Below are 18,330 nucleotides of genomic sequence, written 5' to 3'. Positions count from 1 at the left end.
TTCACGATTGTAAGTTTTCCTGGTAAAGGTACGAGAAGTTACAGTAGCAGGTACATCAGGCCGGCACTGATCAGCTGATTTAGGTTGCCAACTTCTAGGACAACTTTTAGTTACCTTGTTTCTCTGTGTTTTAGTATGTACAAGTTTTTGAGAAATCTCGTAATTGTCTGCTAATCCTGCAGTTTCCAGAATATCTGAGGCAGTATGATCGATCAGATATTCTTGTATGTCAGCAGACATACAGTTGTAAAACTCTTCATGAAGTAACATCTGAACCAGATTGTCAAAATTATTGCACTTAGTGGCTCTGCACCACCTTTCAAATGCAACTTTTTTCTCACGAGCAAACTCTACACAAGTTTGATCTTGTCGTCATTGTAACATACGAAATGCACGTTGATAACTTACAGGTAACAAGTTATATGTCTCTAGAATAGTTTCCTTGACAGCATCATAACTAATGTACTTGGCAAATGGTAAAGCAGCAGTACAAGTTTGAGCTCTTCATGTCAAAGCTGTGTGCAACAAGGTAGCCCAGTGCTTACGTGGCCAGTTCATAGCACCTGCCTGGTTCTCAAACACATCAAAATAGGTGTCTAAGTCACTCTCAAAAAACTTAGGAACCATTGAGGCAGCTTTCTGCACATTAAATGTGTCCTGCACATTAAATGTAACAGGTTTATCAACTTTGTCAGATCTATCTGTCTGTCGTCTTCCGAGACGAACATTTTCTCCTTGGAAATCTTCGTACAATTTCCTCTGTGCCTCTATTTGTGCAGTCTGCAACATAATGAGGCGTTCCATCCTCTCAAATTGTTCCTCAGAGATAGGACCAGTAGGTAACGGAGGAGTGGGGAAATTAAAATGTCTTTCTGGGTGGCCCTTAGGTCGGGCACCTAGTCCAGCCATCCCTAGAGAGTCTAGATCTGGTCTTGGATAAGTAGATACAGGTGTAGCATACACGGTACTAGTATGAGGCTGAGTCATACTACCAGCTACACTCTGTACTATTGTGTTAGTCAGGCGGGAAGGTGTGAGTGTGAACGGAGTAACCCTAGGCTCAGACACTTCTGCCGTAGTTGCTCTCTCTTCTACGTCACCCAATGGAGTCATACTTCCTAATAGTGACACTAGGCTTTCTGTATCTGAAACATTATCAGACATCTCTGCATGAGCAGGAAACAGTATATCTTTAATTAACGCTCTGACAGTTTCTGCGGTGTAATTCCTGTTATACGTCACACCGAGATATTTGGCTACTCGCCAACACGTCTGAAGTTTTAACATACTCAATTTCGACAAACTCAGAGTATCAATTAACTGTTTCACTTTGACATACATCACGAAAATAAATGCACTATGAGAGAGTGATTATGGTAAACTATAATCCTAATAGGAATTTTAGTGTTGGTTGTCTTAGAGCTAGAGCACATAAACAGTATTTCCATCTCCTTGGATCAAGTACATACATCCACGTATTATGTTGTACAAGACTAAATTCAAAGTCTTCAGATTAGGAAAGTACTCAAAGTGTTTGACCATAGAGTTACTAGTGTGTCAAACTGGACAATTTCTCCAACACCTTGGATCAAAAGCATCCCAGACAGGCCCCCATTTGTTACAAAAAATGTGATATCTAGTAATGAAAGAGATCTCCAGTGAATACTAGAAAGGACTGCCCTTCTAGCATCCAGCCTGTTACTGGGTTTTTGTAACAAGTAGTCAGTATCGTGGTCCAATTATCCATTAGAATTTAGTAAGATTCAATAGTGCTTCAGGATTACAACTGGTAGGCTACTAACTAAAGAAAAGAAAATTTAACCCTTTGAGGGTCGACAGGCCCTCTCCGAAACTCGTTCTCAGGGTCGGCCAAATTTAAAAAAAAAAAATTATTTTCTCTTATGAAAAGATAGAGAATCTTTTCCCGATCATAACGACACCAAAAGTTTGAAATTTGATAGAAAACTTACAGAATTATGCTGTCGCAAAGTTAGCGGTCTCGGCGATCTTTACGCATCGGCGATTTTGCCCACTTTGAGCCCCATTTTCGGCCAATTTCACTGTACTAGTCGACAAAAAATATGAATATTTCGCTAGAACTCCATTTTTTCTATCGAATGGGTGCAAGAAACCACCCATTTATAAATTCAACTATCCAGTACAGTGGTCAGAAATTAGCAATTTTGCCAATTTCACACAAATTTCAAAAGATGCCAATTTCCGAATAGGGTCCAGAATAAACAAGAAAGACATTCCTGGCACTAAAATGACATTTCCTCTAGTGATTAGTCACGTCTCAAGGCCCCTCATATATTCTTTTGCTTTCCACTTTGAATTTTTATTCTCACAAAAAATATAAGATTTACTGTTATGCAGACTATTGCATTAGTGTAAAAAATGGTACAAATATTATTGGTGCACTTGTGAAAGAATATTAGACTCACCAGTTGACGTGTATTGCACACTTGGCACGATTTGTTTACTTTTGAAGTTTGGTAAAAATCGAACATTTCTGCTACTTTGAGCTCAATTTCAAGGCACCTTTCATTGTAAAACCAGTCAAAATCATCTCAATTTCAGTAACATGTCTTCCATTCTATAAAATGAGACCAAGAAAACTAGAATACAACAATAAATACCATACGAAAATACACTGCAAAGTCGCTGATTTATTAAAAAAAAATGGTCAAAGTTTTTTTTTTCTCATTTTGCACTGTGTGCTGCAGGATTTTTTTTAGACTGTGCACACTGACCACATAGACCCATTCTTTCATATGAAGGCCTACCAGCTTTCTCCCACTAGATTTGAGGCCGCTAGAATTTATGAGTACTAGTACGTCAAAAACCCCTACGCGTAAGACGTACTAGTATGACGAAAACCCTCAAAGGGTTAATAAAGTTGTCTAGGCGTATAATATCAAAGTAAATTAAAGTAATCAATTGAATATAATATAGAATACAAGTTTCTACACTTCTCTTGTGTACAGTAGTATTGTGCTGAAGGCACACATCACATCTTTATGGCTTTTAACTCTTTGGGGGTTTTGGACGTACTAGTACGTCTTACGACCCAGGGGTTTTGATGTACTAGTACGCCTAAATTCTAGCACCCTCAAATCTAGTGAGAGAAAGCTGGTAGGCCTACATATGAAAGAATGGGTCTATGTGGTCAGTGTGCGCAGTATAAAAAAAATTCTGCAGCACACAGTGCGTAATGAGAAAAAAAAACTTTGACCATGTTTTTGGATTAAAACAGCGACTTTGCACTGTATTTTCGTATGGTATTTGCTGTTGTATTCTAGTTTTCTTGGCCTCATTTTATAGAATGGAAGACATATTACAGAAATTGAGATGATTTTGACTGGTTTTATAATGAAAAGTACCTTGAAATTGAGCTCAAAGTAGCAGAAATGTTCGATTTTTACCAAAGTTCAAAAGTAAACAAATCATGCCAAGCGTCCAATACACATCAACTGGTGAGTCTAGTATTCTTTCACAAGTGCGCTGATATCATTTATACCATTTCTACACTAATGCAGTAGTCTGCATGACAGTAAATCTTATTTTTTTTTGCGAGAATAAAAATTCAAAGTGGAAAGCCAAAGAAATATAAGAGGGGCCTGGCGATGTGACAAACGAACAGAGAACTTGTTATTTTAGTGCCAGGAATGTCTTTCTTGTTTATTCTGGACCCTATTCGGAAATTGGCATCTTTTGAAATTTGTGTGAAATTGGCAAAATTGCTAAATTCTGACCACTTTATTGGATAGTTTAAATCGGTAAATGAGTGGTTTCTTGTACTCATTTGGTAGAAAAAATGGAGTTCTAGCGAAACAGTTATGATTTTTGTCGACTAGTACACTGGAATTGGCCGAAAATAGGGCTCAAAGTTGGCAAAATCACCAATGTGTAAACATCGTCGAGACCGCTAATTTCGTGAGAGCATAATTCCATAAGTTTTCCATCAAATTTAATACTTTTGGTGTCATTATGATCGGGGAAAGATTCTGTATCCTTTCATAAGAAAAAATTTTTTTCTTCTCTTTTTGAAATTTGGCCGACCCTGAGAACAAGTCTCTGAGAGAACCTGTCGACCCCCAAAGGGTTAATTACCGTCTTTTACATTGTTAGCATTTAATAACATAATACAAATATATACAAGTAAGTTTGTGTGTATGTGTGCAAGTGCTCTAAGTAGTTCGCAATGTCTCAAGACTCAACTAGACTTAACCAGTGACTGACTAAAAGTCCTCACATAAACTAACTTCTTGACCAACCTGGCAATCAGAACAGCTTGCTTGAACAATAAAACGACTGTTAAGCTGAACAGCAATATAACAAGCAAAAGCAACACAGAATCAGGAACAAGGAGACAATATAACGACACTAAGAAGGGACCATCTGCAGATCCTCCTCAAAAGTCACAAAACTCCCATACTACTGAATCTAAGTTCAGCATTAGAAAATCCCTGACTGTGACAGTACACAGATACCAGTACAAATTAGGTCAGAAGCTACAGCTCAGGACCTGAGTTTCTCAGAGTGTCTATGTGACACACAACCTCAGTACAATGTCGAAAATCACTAAGTCTAGGCTATGCTCTGTGAACAGAGTTATATAGAACCAACAACAAGAAAGCGACAAGAGACGATCTTCCAACAAGGACCCGCAATGGAGAGCTGGAGAGGGATGTCTTATTGGAAGCAACGCCAAACAGACAAGAGCGAGCGCAGGCCAGGCAGTCTCTCCTCCAGGTGAGGTGTGATCACCCCACCCTGATCACGTGACTCTCTGTGGACTGCTGCTGCCCAGCAACACAGAGAAGCCGGCAGCAATACAAGCAGAGCGATAGTTAGACAAGGCCGTCAGCTACTTAACACTCACAAACTATGAGCACTGAATAATATATAAATGTTAAATCCTACCTAATAATATAACTAAGTCAAATAATAATATAAAGCAATATATTTACGATTTAGCTAATATCGCAAATATAAGCAATATAAAATTATATGAACAGGTAATATGCATTATATACATTGTGACCCATTCAGGTGTCACAATACAGACAGACAGAGATAAACAGAGATAGACAGAGATACAGAGATAGACAGATCAACAGACCCTAAACTTGGGGCTAGCATCACTTTCCTCTTAAAAGAGGAGTGTTAATATGACATTACATCAGTGAATCCTTGGTGTTTGCCACACTGTTTGCTCTAGCTGGGGCTCAATTTAACTGGTGCTCCTACAAGGTACTAAGTGGTCCCAGGTTTTTTTTAATACTGCGCACACTGAGTGTTAAGACCCATTCTACGCTGACCAGGCATCTCAGGCCAATTATGCCAAATTTGGAGGCATGAAAATTAAAACGTATATATACGTTTGAGGTGCTATGTGTAAGAACGTATATATACGTTTGGACCATTTAGGGGTTAAGGATTACAGTAGGGTGGCTGTGCTGAAGGTTAAGGATTATACCAGGGTGGCTGTGCTGAAGGTTAAGGATTACAGTAGGGTGGCTGTGCTGAAGGATAAGAATTACAGTAGGGTGGCTGTGCTGAAGGATAAGAATTATAGTAGGGTGGCTGTGCTGAAGGTTAAGAATTATAGTAGGGTGGCTGTGCTGAAGGATAAGAATTATAGTAGGGTGGCTGTGCTGAAGGTTAAGAATTACAGTAGGGTGGCTGTGCTGAAGGTTAAGAATTATAGTAGGGTGGCTGTGCTGAAGGTTAAGAATTACAGTAGGGTGGCTGTGCTGAAGGTTAAGAATTATAGTAGGGTGGCTGTGCTGAAGGTTAAGAATTATAGTAGGGTGGCTGTGCTGAAGGATAAGAATTACAGTAGGGTGGCTGTGCTGAAGGTTAAGAATTACAGTAGGGTGGCTGTGCTGAAGGTTAAGAATTACAGTAGGGTGGCTGTGCTGAAGGTTAAGAATTATAGTAGGGTGGCTGTGCTGAAGGATAAGAATTATAGTAGGGTGGCTGTGCTGAAGGTTAAGAATTACAGTAGGGTGGCTGTGTTGAAGGTTAACCCTTTGACTGTTTCGGTCGTATGTATATGTCTTACGAGCCACCGTGTTTGATGTATATATACTCATAAATTCTAGCGGCTTCAAATCAAGCAGGAGAAAGCTGGTAGGCCCACATGTGAGAGAATGGGTCTGTGTGGTCAGTGTGCATCATATAAAAAAAAATCCTGCAGCACGCAGTGCATAATGAGAAAAAAAAACTCTGACAGTTTTTTTTAATTACAAAGCCGACTTTGTGGTCTATTTTCGTATAGTATTTATGGTTGTATTCTCGTTTTCTTGGTCTCATTTGATAGAATGGAAAACGTATTATAGAAATAGTGGTGATTTTGATTGGTTTTACTATGAAAAGAAATGGAGAAATGTTTGATTTTTGCCGATGTTCAAAAGTAAACAAATGATGTCATTTTCCAATAAATGTCCAACTAGCCATTCTAATATGCAGTCATGAATGGTTTGACATTATTTATACAATTATTACAATATTGCAGTAGTCTGCATAACAGTAAATCTTCTATTTTTTGTATGAATAAAAATTCAAAATAGAAAGCAAGAGTAATATCAGAGGGGCCTGGAAACGTGATTGATGAACAAAGAAAATGTTATTTTAGAGCCAGGAATGTCTGCATTGTTCATTCTGGACCTTATTTTGAAATTGTCATATTTTTTAATTTTCATGAAATTGGCCAAACTGCAAATTTCTGACCACGTTATTGGGTAGTTGAAATCAGTAAATGGGCAGTTTCTTGTATTCAGTCGATAGAAAAAATGGAGTTCTAAAGAAATAGCTATGAGTTTGGTTGACTGGATTAATGCAATTAGCCAAAAATAAGGCTCAAAGTGGGCGAAATCACCGATTCATAAATATCGCTGAGGTCGCTAATTTTGTGAGAGCATAATTCCATCAGTTTTCCATCAAATTTCGTTCTTTTGGTGTCATTACAATCAGGAAAAGATTCTCTATCATTTCATAAGAAATTTTTTTTTTTTTTTTTTGGAAATTTTGCGACACCAGGAGACACCTCAGGATTTGGGGTTGTGACAGTCAAGGGGTTAAGAATTACAGTGCTGAAGGTTAAGAATTACAGTGCTGAAGGTTAAGAATTACAGTGCTGAAGGTTAAGAATTACAGTGCTGAAGGTTAAGAATTACAGTGCTGTGGTTAAGAATTACAGTGCTGAAGGTTAAGGATTACAGTGCTGAAGGTTAAGAATTACAGTGCTGAAGGTTAAGGATTACAGTGCTGAAGGTTAAGAATTACAGTAGGGTGGCTGTGCTGAAGGATAAGAATTACAGTGCTGAAGGTTAAGGATTACAGTGCTGAAGGTTAAGAATTACAGTAGGGTGGCTGTGTTGAAGGATAAGAATTATAGTAGGGTGGCTGTGCTGAAGGTTAAGAATTACAGTAGGGTGGCTGTGCTGAAGGTTAAGAATTACAGTGCTGAAGGTTAAGAATTACAGTAGGGTGGCTGTGCTGAAGGTTAAGAATTACAGTGCTGAAGGTTAAGAATTACAGTAGGGTGGCTGTGCTGAAGGATAAGAATTATAGTAGGGTGGCTGTGCTGAAGGTTAAGAATTATAGTAGGGTGGCTGTGCTGAAGGATAAGAATTATAGTAGGGTGGCTGTGCTGAAGGTTAAGAATTACAGTAGGGTGGCTGTGCTGAAGGTTAAGAATTACAGTAGGGTGGCTGTGCTGAAGGTTAAGAATTACAGTAGGGTGGCTGTGCTGAAGGTTAAGAATTACAGTAGGTTGGCTGTGCTGAAGGTTAAGAATTACAGTAGGGTGGCTGTGCTGAAGGTTAAGAATTATAGTAGGGTGGCTGTGCTGAAGGTTAAGAATTACAGTAGGGTGGCTGTGCTGAAGGTTAAGAATTACAGTAGGGTGGCTGTGCTGAAGGATAAGAATTATAGTAGGGTGGCTGTGCTGAAGGTTAAGAATTATAGTAGGGTGGCTGTGCTGAAGGTTAAGAATTATAGTAGGGTGGCTGTGCTGAAGGTTAAGAATTATAGTAGGGTGGCTGTGCTGAAGGTTAAGAATTACAGTGCTGAAGGTTAAGAATTACAGTAGGGTGGCTGTGCTGAAGGTTAAGAATTACAGTAGGGTGGCTGTGCTGAAGGATAAGAATTACAGTAGGGTGGCTGTGCTGAAGGATAAGAATTACAGTAGGGTGGCTGTGCTGAAGGTTAACCCTTTCAGGGTCCGTCCCGTACATCTACGGCTTTACGTTCAGGGTCCAAACCGTAGATCTACACCATGAGCTCAGCTCACTCTGATAAACTGTGAGTGGTACATTTGGGCCTAGATATGAGAGAATACATCTATGTGGTATGTGTGCACCACATAAAACAGATCCTGCAGCACACTGTGTATAATGAGAGAAAAAAACTTAAATCATGATTTTTCGATTAAAACAGCAACTTTGCAGTGTTTTTTCGTATGTTTTTTATAGTTGTATTTGCGATTTCTTGGTCTCATTTGATAGAATGGAAGGCATATTACAGAAATAGAGATGATTTTGATTGGTTTTAGCACTGGAAATGGCTTGAAACCGAGCTCAAAGTAGCGGAAATGTTAAATTTTTGCCGATATTCAAGAGTAAACAAACGACCTCACACGTCTAATACACGTCAGCTGGTGGGCCTAATATACATTCACAAATATGGTGATGATATTTATACAATTATTTCATTATTGCATAAGAGTAAATCTTCTATTTTTTGGTGTGAATAAAAATTCATTATGTGAATAAAAAATCAAAATGGAATTTATTTGTAAAGCCTCAAAACATAACTAATGAACAGAGGAAACGTTAGTTTAGTGCCAGGAATGCCTACATTGTTTATTCTGGACCCTATTTTGAAATTGGAATATTTTGAACTTTGTGTTAAATTGGCCAAATTAACAAATTCCGATCACTTTATTTTGTAGTTGAAACAGTTGACTTGGCGATTTCTTGTGCTCAATCGATAGAATAGAAGTAATACTCGTGAAATAGCTAAGAATTTGGTTGATTGGAATAATGTAATTGGCCTAAAATGGGAGTCAAAGTCGGCAAAATCGCCGATTCGTAAATGTCGCTGACACATCAAAATTCGCGACAGCATAATTTCGTCAATTTTCCACCAAATTTCGTACTTTTTGTTTTATTACCTTCACAAAAAGATTCTCTATGATTTCATAAGAAAAAATAACAAATTTTTTTTTTGAAAATTCTTGGACACTGGTGCGTGACTCCAGATTTGGGCCTTGGACCCTGAAAGGGTTAAGAATTGTAGTAGGGTGGCTGTGCTGAAGGTTAAGAATTATAGTAGGGTGGCTGTGCTGAAGGTTAAGAATTATAGTAGGGTGGCTGTGCTGAAGGTTAAGAATTATAGTAGGGTGGCTGTGCTGAAGGTTAAGAATTACAGTAGGGTGGCTGTGCTGAAGGTTAAGAATTATAGTAGGGTGGCTGTGCTGAAGGTTAAGAATTATAGTAGGGTGGCTGTGCTGAAGGTTTAGAATTATAGTAGGGTGGCTGTGCTGAAGGTTAAGAATTACAGTAGGGTGGCTGTGCTGAAGGTTAAGAATTACAGTAGGGTGGCTGTGCTGAAGGTTAAGAATTACAGTAGGGTGGCTGTGCTGAAGGTTAAGAATTATAGTAGGGTGGCTGTGCTGAAGGATAAGAATTATAGTAGGGTGGCTGTGCTGAAGGTTAAGAATTACAGTAGGGTGGCTGTGCTGAAGGTTAAGAATTACAGTAGGGTGGCTGTGCTGAAGGTTAAGAATTACAGTAGGGTGGCTGTGCTGAAGGTTAAGAATTACAGTAGGGTGGCTGTGCTGAAGGTTAAGAATTACAGTAGGGTGGCTGTGCTGAAGGATAAGAATTACAGTAGGGTGGCTGTGCTGAAGGATAAGAATTACAGTAGGGTGGCTGTGCTGAAGGTTAAGAATTACAGTAGGTATCTCTAGAAATTTAAAATATCATTATGAATGGTTGATACAGGAAGGTTGTGTTTGTATGGCTCTTAGGTTCCCTGTCCCATGCAATAAGTGAAAATCAATGGCAAGTAGAAAAAGAGCATATTTTCATTATTGATGCATCTAAAACACCTGATAATGTGTTTACACTATCATATATTAAGTGCTCAATACAGCTAAGCATTGAAAAAAGCAGATAAAAAAGTAAAATAAATACACAGTGCCATATTTTAAGGTAAGTACCTTAAAATATGGTAAGTACCTTAAAATATGGCACTGATCTCCCTTCCCTTACACAACTGTTGTTCAAAAATGACAGAGAAGTGGTAAAAGCACTGAACATTACAAAGAGGGTTGCCAAATACATGGGGCCCTTCTGTATGTATTTGTTGTTCTGCCACGATGTAAAGGTTGTGACAGGTTTTGGGTGACCCAGTGTTGCCATTGCCAGGGCTTTGGTCATGCTGTAACAAAATGTCCTCAGATGGACAGTTGACCTTGATGTGCTTTTTGTGCCACTGATCGTTAGTCCTGAAGTTGTGCGAGTAAATCGTCTTCCTATTGTATTAACTGTTCTTCTAGAAATGCCCCTTTGGTTGAAATTCATCATTTTTCATCTAATTCAGACTATCTGGAGATGGTGCTTCTGTGTTATAAATTGATGCAATACCAGCCAATAGGGCCCCACTTATATGGTAGGTTAGGTTCCAGGCTACCGCCATAGAGCGGAAATTGCTGTAAAGTGGAACACCCTTTTTTTCCACTTATTAATGCATATAAATACTAGATAACAAGGTTACACTAACATATATTAAGTTAGCAATAGAACTAAGCATTAAAAAACAATAAAAAAGTAAAATACACATATAGTACGCTTATTACTTACCTTAAAATATTTGTAGTCTTAATCTAGGGTGAGATGAATAGTATTTATTTTAAGAAATAAGGTGTGGTATGTATGGTAGTCAGTCGGGCTACCATACCAGGCCACCCTACCCACACATAATATTCTATAACATTTAAGTATCCCAGAGCGATAAAATGCATATACAGTTCACTCATTACTTACCTTAAAATATTTGTAGTCTTAACCCTTTCAGGGATGGTGCTGTACTAGTACGGCTTGCATGCCAGGGTTGGTGCCATACTAGTATGCATAAATTCTAGTGCCTTCAGATCTAGCGAGAGAAAGCTGGTAATCCTACATATGAAAGAATGGGTCTATGTGGTCAGTGTGCACAGTATAAAAAAATCCTGCAGCTCACACTGCATAATGAGAGAAAAAAATTCTGACTGTGTTTTTGGTTTAAAACAGCGACTTTGCTGTGTATTTTCGTATGCTATTTATGTTTGTATTCTAGTTTTTCTGGTCTCATTTTATAGAGTGGAAGACATGATACAGAAATTGAGATGATTTTGATTGGTTTCACAAGGAAAAGTTCCTTGAAATTGAGCTCAAAGTAGCACAAATGTTCGATTTTTGCCAAAGTTCAAAAGTAAACAAATCATGCCATGCGTCCAAGACACGTCAATTGTTGAGTCTAATATTCATTCACAAGTGCGCTGATATTATTTATACCATTTCTACACTAATGCAGTAGACTGCATAACAGTAAATCTTCTATTTTTTTGTGAGAATAAAAGTTCAAAGTGGAAAGCAAAAGAAATGTAACAGAGGCCTGGGGACGTGACTAATGAACAGAGGAAATGTTATTTTAGTGCCAGGAATGTCTGTCTTGTTTATTCTGGACCCTATTTGGAAATTTGCATCTTCTGAAATTTGTGTGAAATTGGCAAAATTGCCAATTTCTGACCACTTTACTGGATAGTTGAAATCGGTAAATGGGTGGTTTCTTGTACTCATTCGATAAAAAAAAATACAGTTCTAGCGAAATAGTTATGATTTTTGTTGACTGGTACATTGGAATTGGCCGAAAATAGGGCTCAAAGTGGGTGAAATCGCCGATGTGTAAACATCATTGAGACCACTAACTTCGCGAGAGCATAATTCCGTAAGCTTTCCATCAAATTTCTTACTTTTGGTGTCATTATGATCGGGAAAAGATTCTCTATCATTTCATAAGAAAAATTAATTAATTTTTTTTTTGAAAAACAACTCAACTTGTACATTAACCCATTCAGGGTCGGCACGCCCTCTCCTAAACTTGTTCTCAAACAAGTTTAGGAGAGGGCGTGTTGACCCTGAATGGGTTAATGTAGGGTCAGAGGTGAGTAAATGAGATAAGACGAATAAATGAGAGAGAGAGAGAGAGAGAGAGAGAGAGAGAGAGCATGAGAGAGAGAGAGAGAGAGAGAGAGAGAGAGAGAGTAAGAGAGAGACAGTGAGAGAGAGTGCATGAGAGAGAATAAGAGAGAGACAGAGAGAGTGCATGAGAGAGAGAGAGAGAGAGAGAGAGTGCATGAGAGAGAGAGAGAGAGAGTGCATGAGAGAGAGAGAGAGAGAGAGTGCATGAGAGAGAGAGAGTGCATGAGAGAGAGAGAGTGCATGAGAGAGAGAGAGAGAGAGAGTGCATGAGAGAGGACAGGCATGGAGTTATGTAAACAAACCAGGCATACATGAGTTTTGTAAACTCACCAGGCAAACACATCTGGTTTGTGTACAAGTCACATTACGTACAAGTTGTCTCTACGTTGATACCTTAGAATAAATAAAGAGGAACACTCCCATTCTCATGTAACACCATTTTTAGAAGAAATAATGCTCTGAGTGAAGCTTTATGAAAGGAACAATTTTCTACAGTTACCCCCAGTAACACATTTTCTCTTATGTTGGACTAGAGAAAATGTCATTCTTGCCGTCACTCGTACAAGTTGTCTGGCTACGACATCTCATATTTATGTTAATTTATTCTACTGTGGGGTGTATTTATCATTTTTATATGTTACGTATCATGTTTATTATATAATTTTGAAAAAATATCGTAGATGGATTAGTGAAAATGTGTATATTAATGTAATATACAACATTTAATGAGACTCAGTGATTATTATTGAGTATTATTATTATCATTACTAATGTGGCATCTCAAGCACTCTCTTACTGATTTTAATGTGTATCTGCACGCCAGCACAGTGTGTAAGTTTATTTAGGTGCAGGTGTAGATAAGTATAATTATCAGAGTATATATAAAATATGCAATAACTTATAAAAACACTTGAAATTTTGGAGTTTCCAGACATAATGGAGAGACGTGGTGCTTATGGAGCTCATGGAGAATGTAAACATACTAGGTGTGGCACGGTGACCATATTAGAAAGTCAGGTGGGGGGGGAGCTGTATAGCGAGTTTAGGTCATAATTTGAAATGACCGTATTAGCAGAACGCCATAAAGCAAAATGCTGTAAAGCGGGGCCCTACTGTATATGCGGTGTTTTCACATCATTTAACCCTTTGACTGTTTCAGGCCCCTCTCTGAAACTGTCATTCTATGTCGCTCAATTTTTGAAAAAAAAAAAATTATTTTCTCTTATGAAATGATAGAGAATCTTTTCCCGATGGTAATGACACCAAAAGTTCGAAATTTGGTCGAAAACTCATGGAATTATGCTCCCGCGAAGTTAGCGGTCTCGGCGACATATGCGTATCGGCGATTTCGCCGACTTTGAGCCCTATTTTCAGCCAATTCCATTGTTCCAGTTGACCAAACTCATAGCTATTTCTTTAGAACTCCATTTTCTCTATCAGCTGAGTACAAGAAACCTCCCATTTACTAATTTGGACTACCCAATATGGTGGTCAGAAATTGGCAATTTGGCCAATTTCATGCAAACTAAAAAAGATGCCAATTTCAAAATAGGGTCCAGAATAAACAAGGTAGACATTCGTGGCACTAAAATAACATATGCTCTGTTCATTAGTCACATCTCTAGGCCCCTCTTATATTATTATTGCTCTCTATTTTGATTTTTTATTCATACAAAAAAATACAAAATTTACTGTTATGCAGACTACTGCATTATTGTAAAAATGGTATAAATAATATCAGTGCACAAGTGAAAGAATATTAGACTCCCCAGTTGACGTGTATTGGACGTGTGGTGTGATTTATTTACTCCTGAACATTGGTAAAAATCGAACATTTCCGCTACTTTGAGCTCAGTTTCAAGGTCGTTTTCATCGTCAAAGTAATGAAAATCATCTCTATTTCTGTAATATGTTTTCCATTTTATCACCTAAGACCATGAAAACACGAATACAATGATAAATACTATACGAAAGTACACCTCAAAGTCGGCGTTTTATTCCAAAACGATCGGAGTTTTTTTTTCTCATTATGCAATGTGTGCTGCAGGATTTTTTTTATGTGGTGCACACTGACCACACAGACCCATTCTCTCACATGTGGGCCTACCAGCTTTCTCCCGCTTGATTTGAAGCTGCTAGAATTATTGAGTATATATACGTCAGAAACATTGGCTCGTAAGACGTATTTATACGTTGAAAACAGTCAAAGGGTTAAATCGTCTGTGCTCAAGTGTGAGCATGCTGGAGACAGTGTGTATATACAAATTTAGAGGACAGACATGAACTGCACCTGACCAGGAGAAGGACCTTCCAGTATTTACATACCCTCTTCATATCTTTCTTTGCATAATAAAGGTTAAAAAATGAAAGGAACCTGTCTCTAATATGTAAGCAGTACCTACATCAAACATATTTGTGCATCAGTTTAGTGATGCACTCTTATATTATAATAAACTAGGACTTGTGCGAGTGTTTTGTTTGTTGGGTTTATCAGGCCCACTGACAGCTTATGCTGCATAGAGCCCATCTTCCCAATGTACAGGGAAGATTTGTTGCCCAAGGCTGTGTGATGAAAGAAAAAGGAACAAGAGTTCCTTCATAAATAGAAACAGGAACTAGAAGTTCCCAATTAGATCAGGTGGATCCCCTTGCCAAGCCCCAGCAGAGCTGGACGCCCACACCCCCCACCTGTGTTCAGTAACTGGCTTCCCACCAAAACTGTTAAAGAATTATCTGAGGAGTGGAAAAATGGAGCTGGCTAAAAGTAAGTTAATAATAGGTGCTCCACCTGTAATATGCTCACTGGGCACATTATAGGAGGGGCACCATGCTTCACACCCATAGAAGAGTGTTGGTACCAATGTACTCTCATACATTTCCCTTCCTGCCTCCATGGAAAACGTTCTTTGTCTCCACAGATGCCTCAGGGCATCACTCACCTTTTCCCCCTCGTCAATTCTGTGGTTCACTTTATCTTTCATAGACCCATCTGCTGACAAGACTTCTTCCAAATATCTGAGCTCCTTCATTTCCTCAGTACTCCTTATATATACATATGTATGTATGTATAAATGGATAGAGTGAAAGATTCATGTACCTGTACATCAAAATTTATTATTGTATATTTAAGATTCTTCTTGAAAATTTGTTAAATATAGTGTACATTGTATGAGCCAGAGGCTTTAATAAATCACTCTTGAGTTCATTTTTTTCTTTGAACTTAATTTAAGGTGGAGTTAAGAAAAAATATCACGTTTAGGTAATGTTTAAAGTGAGAAGTGGCAGGGTTTCCTGCAGATAATCAATACTAAGTAATAAAGGGGTAACCAGTAACTATCCACAATAAAAGAATTACTCTTAATGCTCGTTCTTATGATGGGGTAAGAGCCAAATTAGTGTTGATGTAAAACATGTTTGTAACTAGTGAAGTAAAATGAATGATTTTGACTTAATTACGAATTGAAATGTGTTACTCTCTTGGCCTGTCAAGATTATTGTTGTTTTTTGTCTTTTGATATTAAGTTGGGTGCTTAATGTTTGATTTTTCCTATGTTGCTCTATAGTTTATCATTTGATCTCCCTCTCATGCAGCGACCTTATGGGGGGGACAAGAGGTTCTGTGGGAGGGACAGAGGCTTATTGGGGAATGATCTCTCCCCATCCCCCCCCATCGTGGGAAACCCTGCCTGAACAGCAAAGCAGGTGCATGACGACTTGAATTAGAATATCAAAATATCAAATGTGTGAGCTTGATATGTGTGCAAATTAAATCTTAGCTTAAAAATATTTCCAAGCCATATGGATGATTTTATAAAGGTAATGATTGTGTTACAGCTATAGTTTTGTGCCAATATCTGCATCAGATTATTGCATGATGTCTGAGGGACTGACTAACTTACATTGTGCACAGATTAATTCAGGAAGAGAAACAAACCACAGAGGCCCGGGCAGAAGAGCTAGAGTCTCGTGTGGGTAGTGTAGAGCACATGATGCTGCGAGGACGATCCATAGAACGTCCTTCTCCTCCTATTTCTGGTCGGTCGACTCCCAAGTCTCACCACTCGCCCTCTCGAGACTACCTACAAAAGTACCACACTGTGAGTACTTACCTCCTCTACTATTGGTTTGTCATGTAGGTATTGGATGTCTTTGCTCTGAAACCAATGAGATTATATAATAACCAATAAAGAATTAATGATGTCTATCATAAGATATTCCATGGTGCTTCCACAGCATTCAGGAAAATATTTTTATTCAAATGTTTTTCTTTTAAGTTTATTGAACCATCTCATTTTTCAAGATGAAGACATCCATTTATGCAAGTTAGTGCCTGGATGCGTATTCCTTTTTAGAATATAGCATTCATGCATGACTTTTCATGAAAGGAATATTTCTTAGTGTATCCAAAGAGTGTTATGTCTGTGAGGGTTGTAAGGGGTAGTTATAATGCTAAGCACTTTGTTTGTGGCAGCATCACCTGTAATATCGATGTCTTCAGTGCACAAAGTATAGAGGCATGCAGTTATTTCAAGAGGGATAGTGACCAAAGTGCATTAAAGATCCATCAGTTAACCCCTACACTTGCCACTCTTCCTTAGTAATATTGTCTTCTTTAATGTCATAATACTGTACAGTATATATAGAGTAGTAACAGATAACAACTTCAGCATCAGTAGTAGTATTACTCTTGCTTGATGAAGCTTGGAAGTAGTGTTACTACTTGTCCTCTGGTCATAACCCACACTCTTGTCAACATTCACTTGCAATAAGTGTGCCCTACATATAATTAAAACTTAAATAAAATAACTTTATATAATTATTTCCCTCTCTTCATTATGTTGGGAAATGCAGTAACAGTTTGTGTCCTTAAATAAAAAGTAAGATGAAAATATCAGCTCAGTTTCCTCCAAATTCTTCTAGTTTTAGATTTTTTTGCTTGCATGAACCATTTCTTAGAAAGCAATACTTTATTCTTTTGTGGTTATGTTATGGCTTTTGAATATTGCAATCTTTGTGTTTTGTTATATTGTGATACACATTAGTTCAAGAATGTTTTATCATGCTGTATCATTATAGTACTCAGCACCTGTACCTTTCTGAAAACTTCCTACTGAATACTGAGAGATGCTTTTCTCCATCTGGGACTTAATTAAGATACTCAGTTGCAATAATATCACACTTATTCTTACATAATACCTCCCCCTCCTATCTATAGTGTGATCTTTTACTTGCTTACCTTGCTTACTGGTGATTACTCTATTGTTATTGTAGTGTGAAGGCTCCAGGTGAGGCACTTGTATCTATCCAGCCTCTGTTATCCTATTGAATAACAGGACTGGAGGAGGTGGAACCCCAGGACTCTCCATGGTTCTTGAAGCAGAAAAAACTATGTTTTGGCATTCAAAATTCATTATTTTCTTGTGGATTTCTGGGGATCCAGTTGGAATTATATTACCTGCACCCTAAATGACAAAGGCATCTGCCTTGCTGGATGGAATCCATGCAAGATGAACCTGATGCAGGACCCAGGAAGTGCAATGAATGGACCACGTGTTAAGTGCTTGTTAGAGGGAGGCTCAGCAATCCTCCTGGGAGTCACTTTGAGAACACTGGGAAAGAAAGTAATTGGCAGAAGAACCCTTAACATACTCAAGCTGTGGAAACATGGCAAGTTACAGGCAAACTGAGCACTGGGGGCCAGAAGCAGGCACAATAGTGAAGAGATTTAACCCCTGTGAATGAGAGAGCAGTAGGTAACAGAAGCATACACAAGCTTGTCAAAACTGCTGAACAAGTGTGGAATCCTGTAATGTGAGTTCCATGCAGAAGTGTTCCACGAGGGTAACATTGAGAGTAGTGTCATCACCAGTGCATGTGAAGGGAAAGGTCCTGGATAGAATGGACAGAATCAGAGCACTGAAGACACAGCCATCCCCAGACCCAGCAGAATGCTACTGAGCCTAGCCTAAAGCCCCAAACCACCAGAGACATAAGCAGATTATCGCTGTCCAGTAGAAGTTTCAGCATAGTACAGAGTTTGTTTGCAGCCATATCTCATATATGAGGCAGAAAG

General features: G+C 38.4%; 1 protein-coding gene across 3 annotated transcripts in view; it reads left to right on the top strand.

Annotated features, from left to right (window-relative positions):
* The window catches only part of LOC128686487 (liprin-alpha-2), a gene marked incomplete at its 5' end in the record, with an annotated part of 103,536 nt that overhangs the window by 46,216 nt on the left and 38,990 nt on the right, over nucleotides 1–18,330 (top strand). For 2 of the 3 annotated variants that reach the window (XM_070085974.1, XM_070085973.1), the window contains 2 exon segments: nucleotides 15,849–15,959; nucleotides 16,168–16,354. In XM_070085974.1, the coding sequence (XP_069942075.1) occupies nucleotides 15,849–15,959; nucleotides 16,168–16,354 (298 nt within the window). 3 annotated transcript variants of the gene reach the window in all.

The sequence above is a fragment of the Cherax quadricarinatus genome, chromosome 17 (assembly GCF_038502225.1).
Source record: "Cherax quadricarinatus isolate ZL_2023a chromosome 17, ASM3850222v1, whole genome shotgun sequence".
NCBI classification, from domain to species: domain Eukaryota; kingdom Metazoa; phylum Arthropoda; class Malacostraca; order Decapoda; family Parastacidae; genus Cherax; species Cherax quadricarinatus.
Note: the sequence above shows the minus strand (reverse complement) of the source record. Positions and strands in the feature narration are given on the sequence as shown.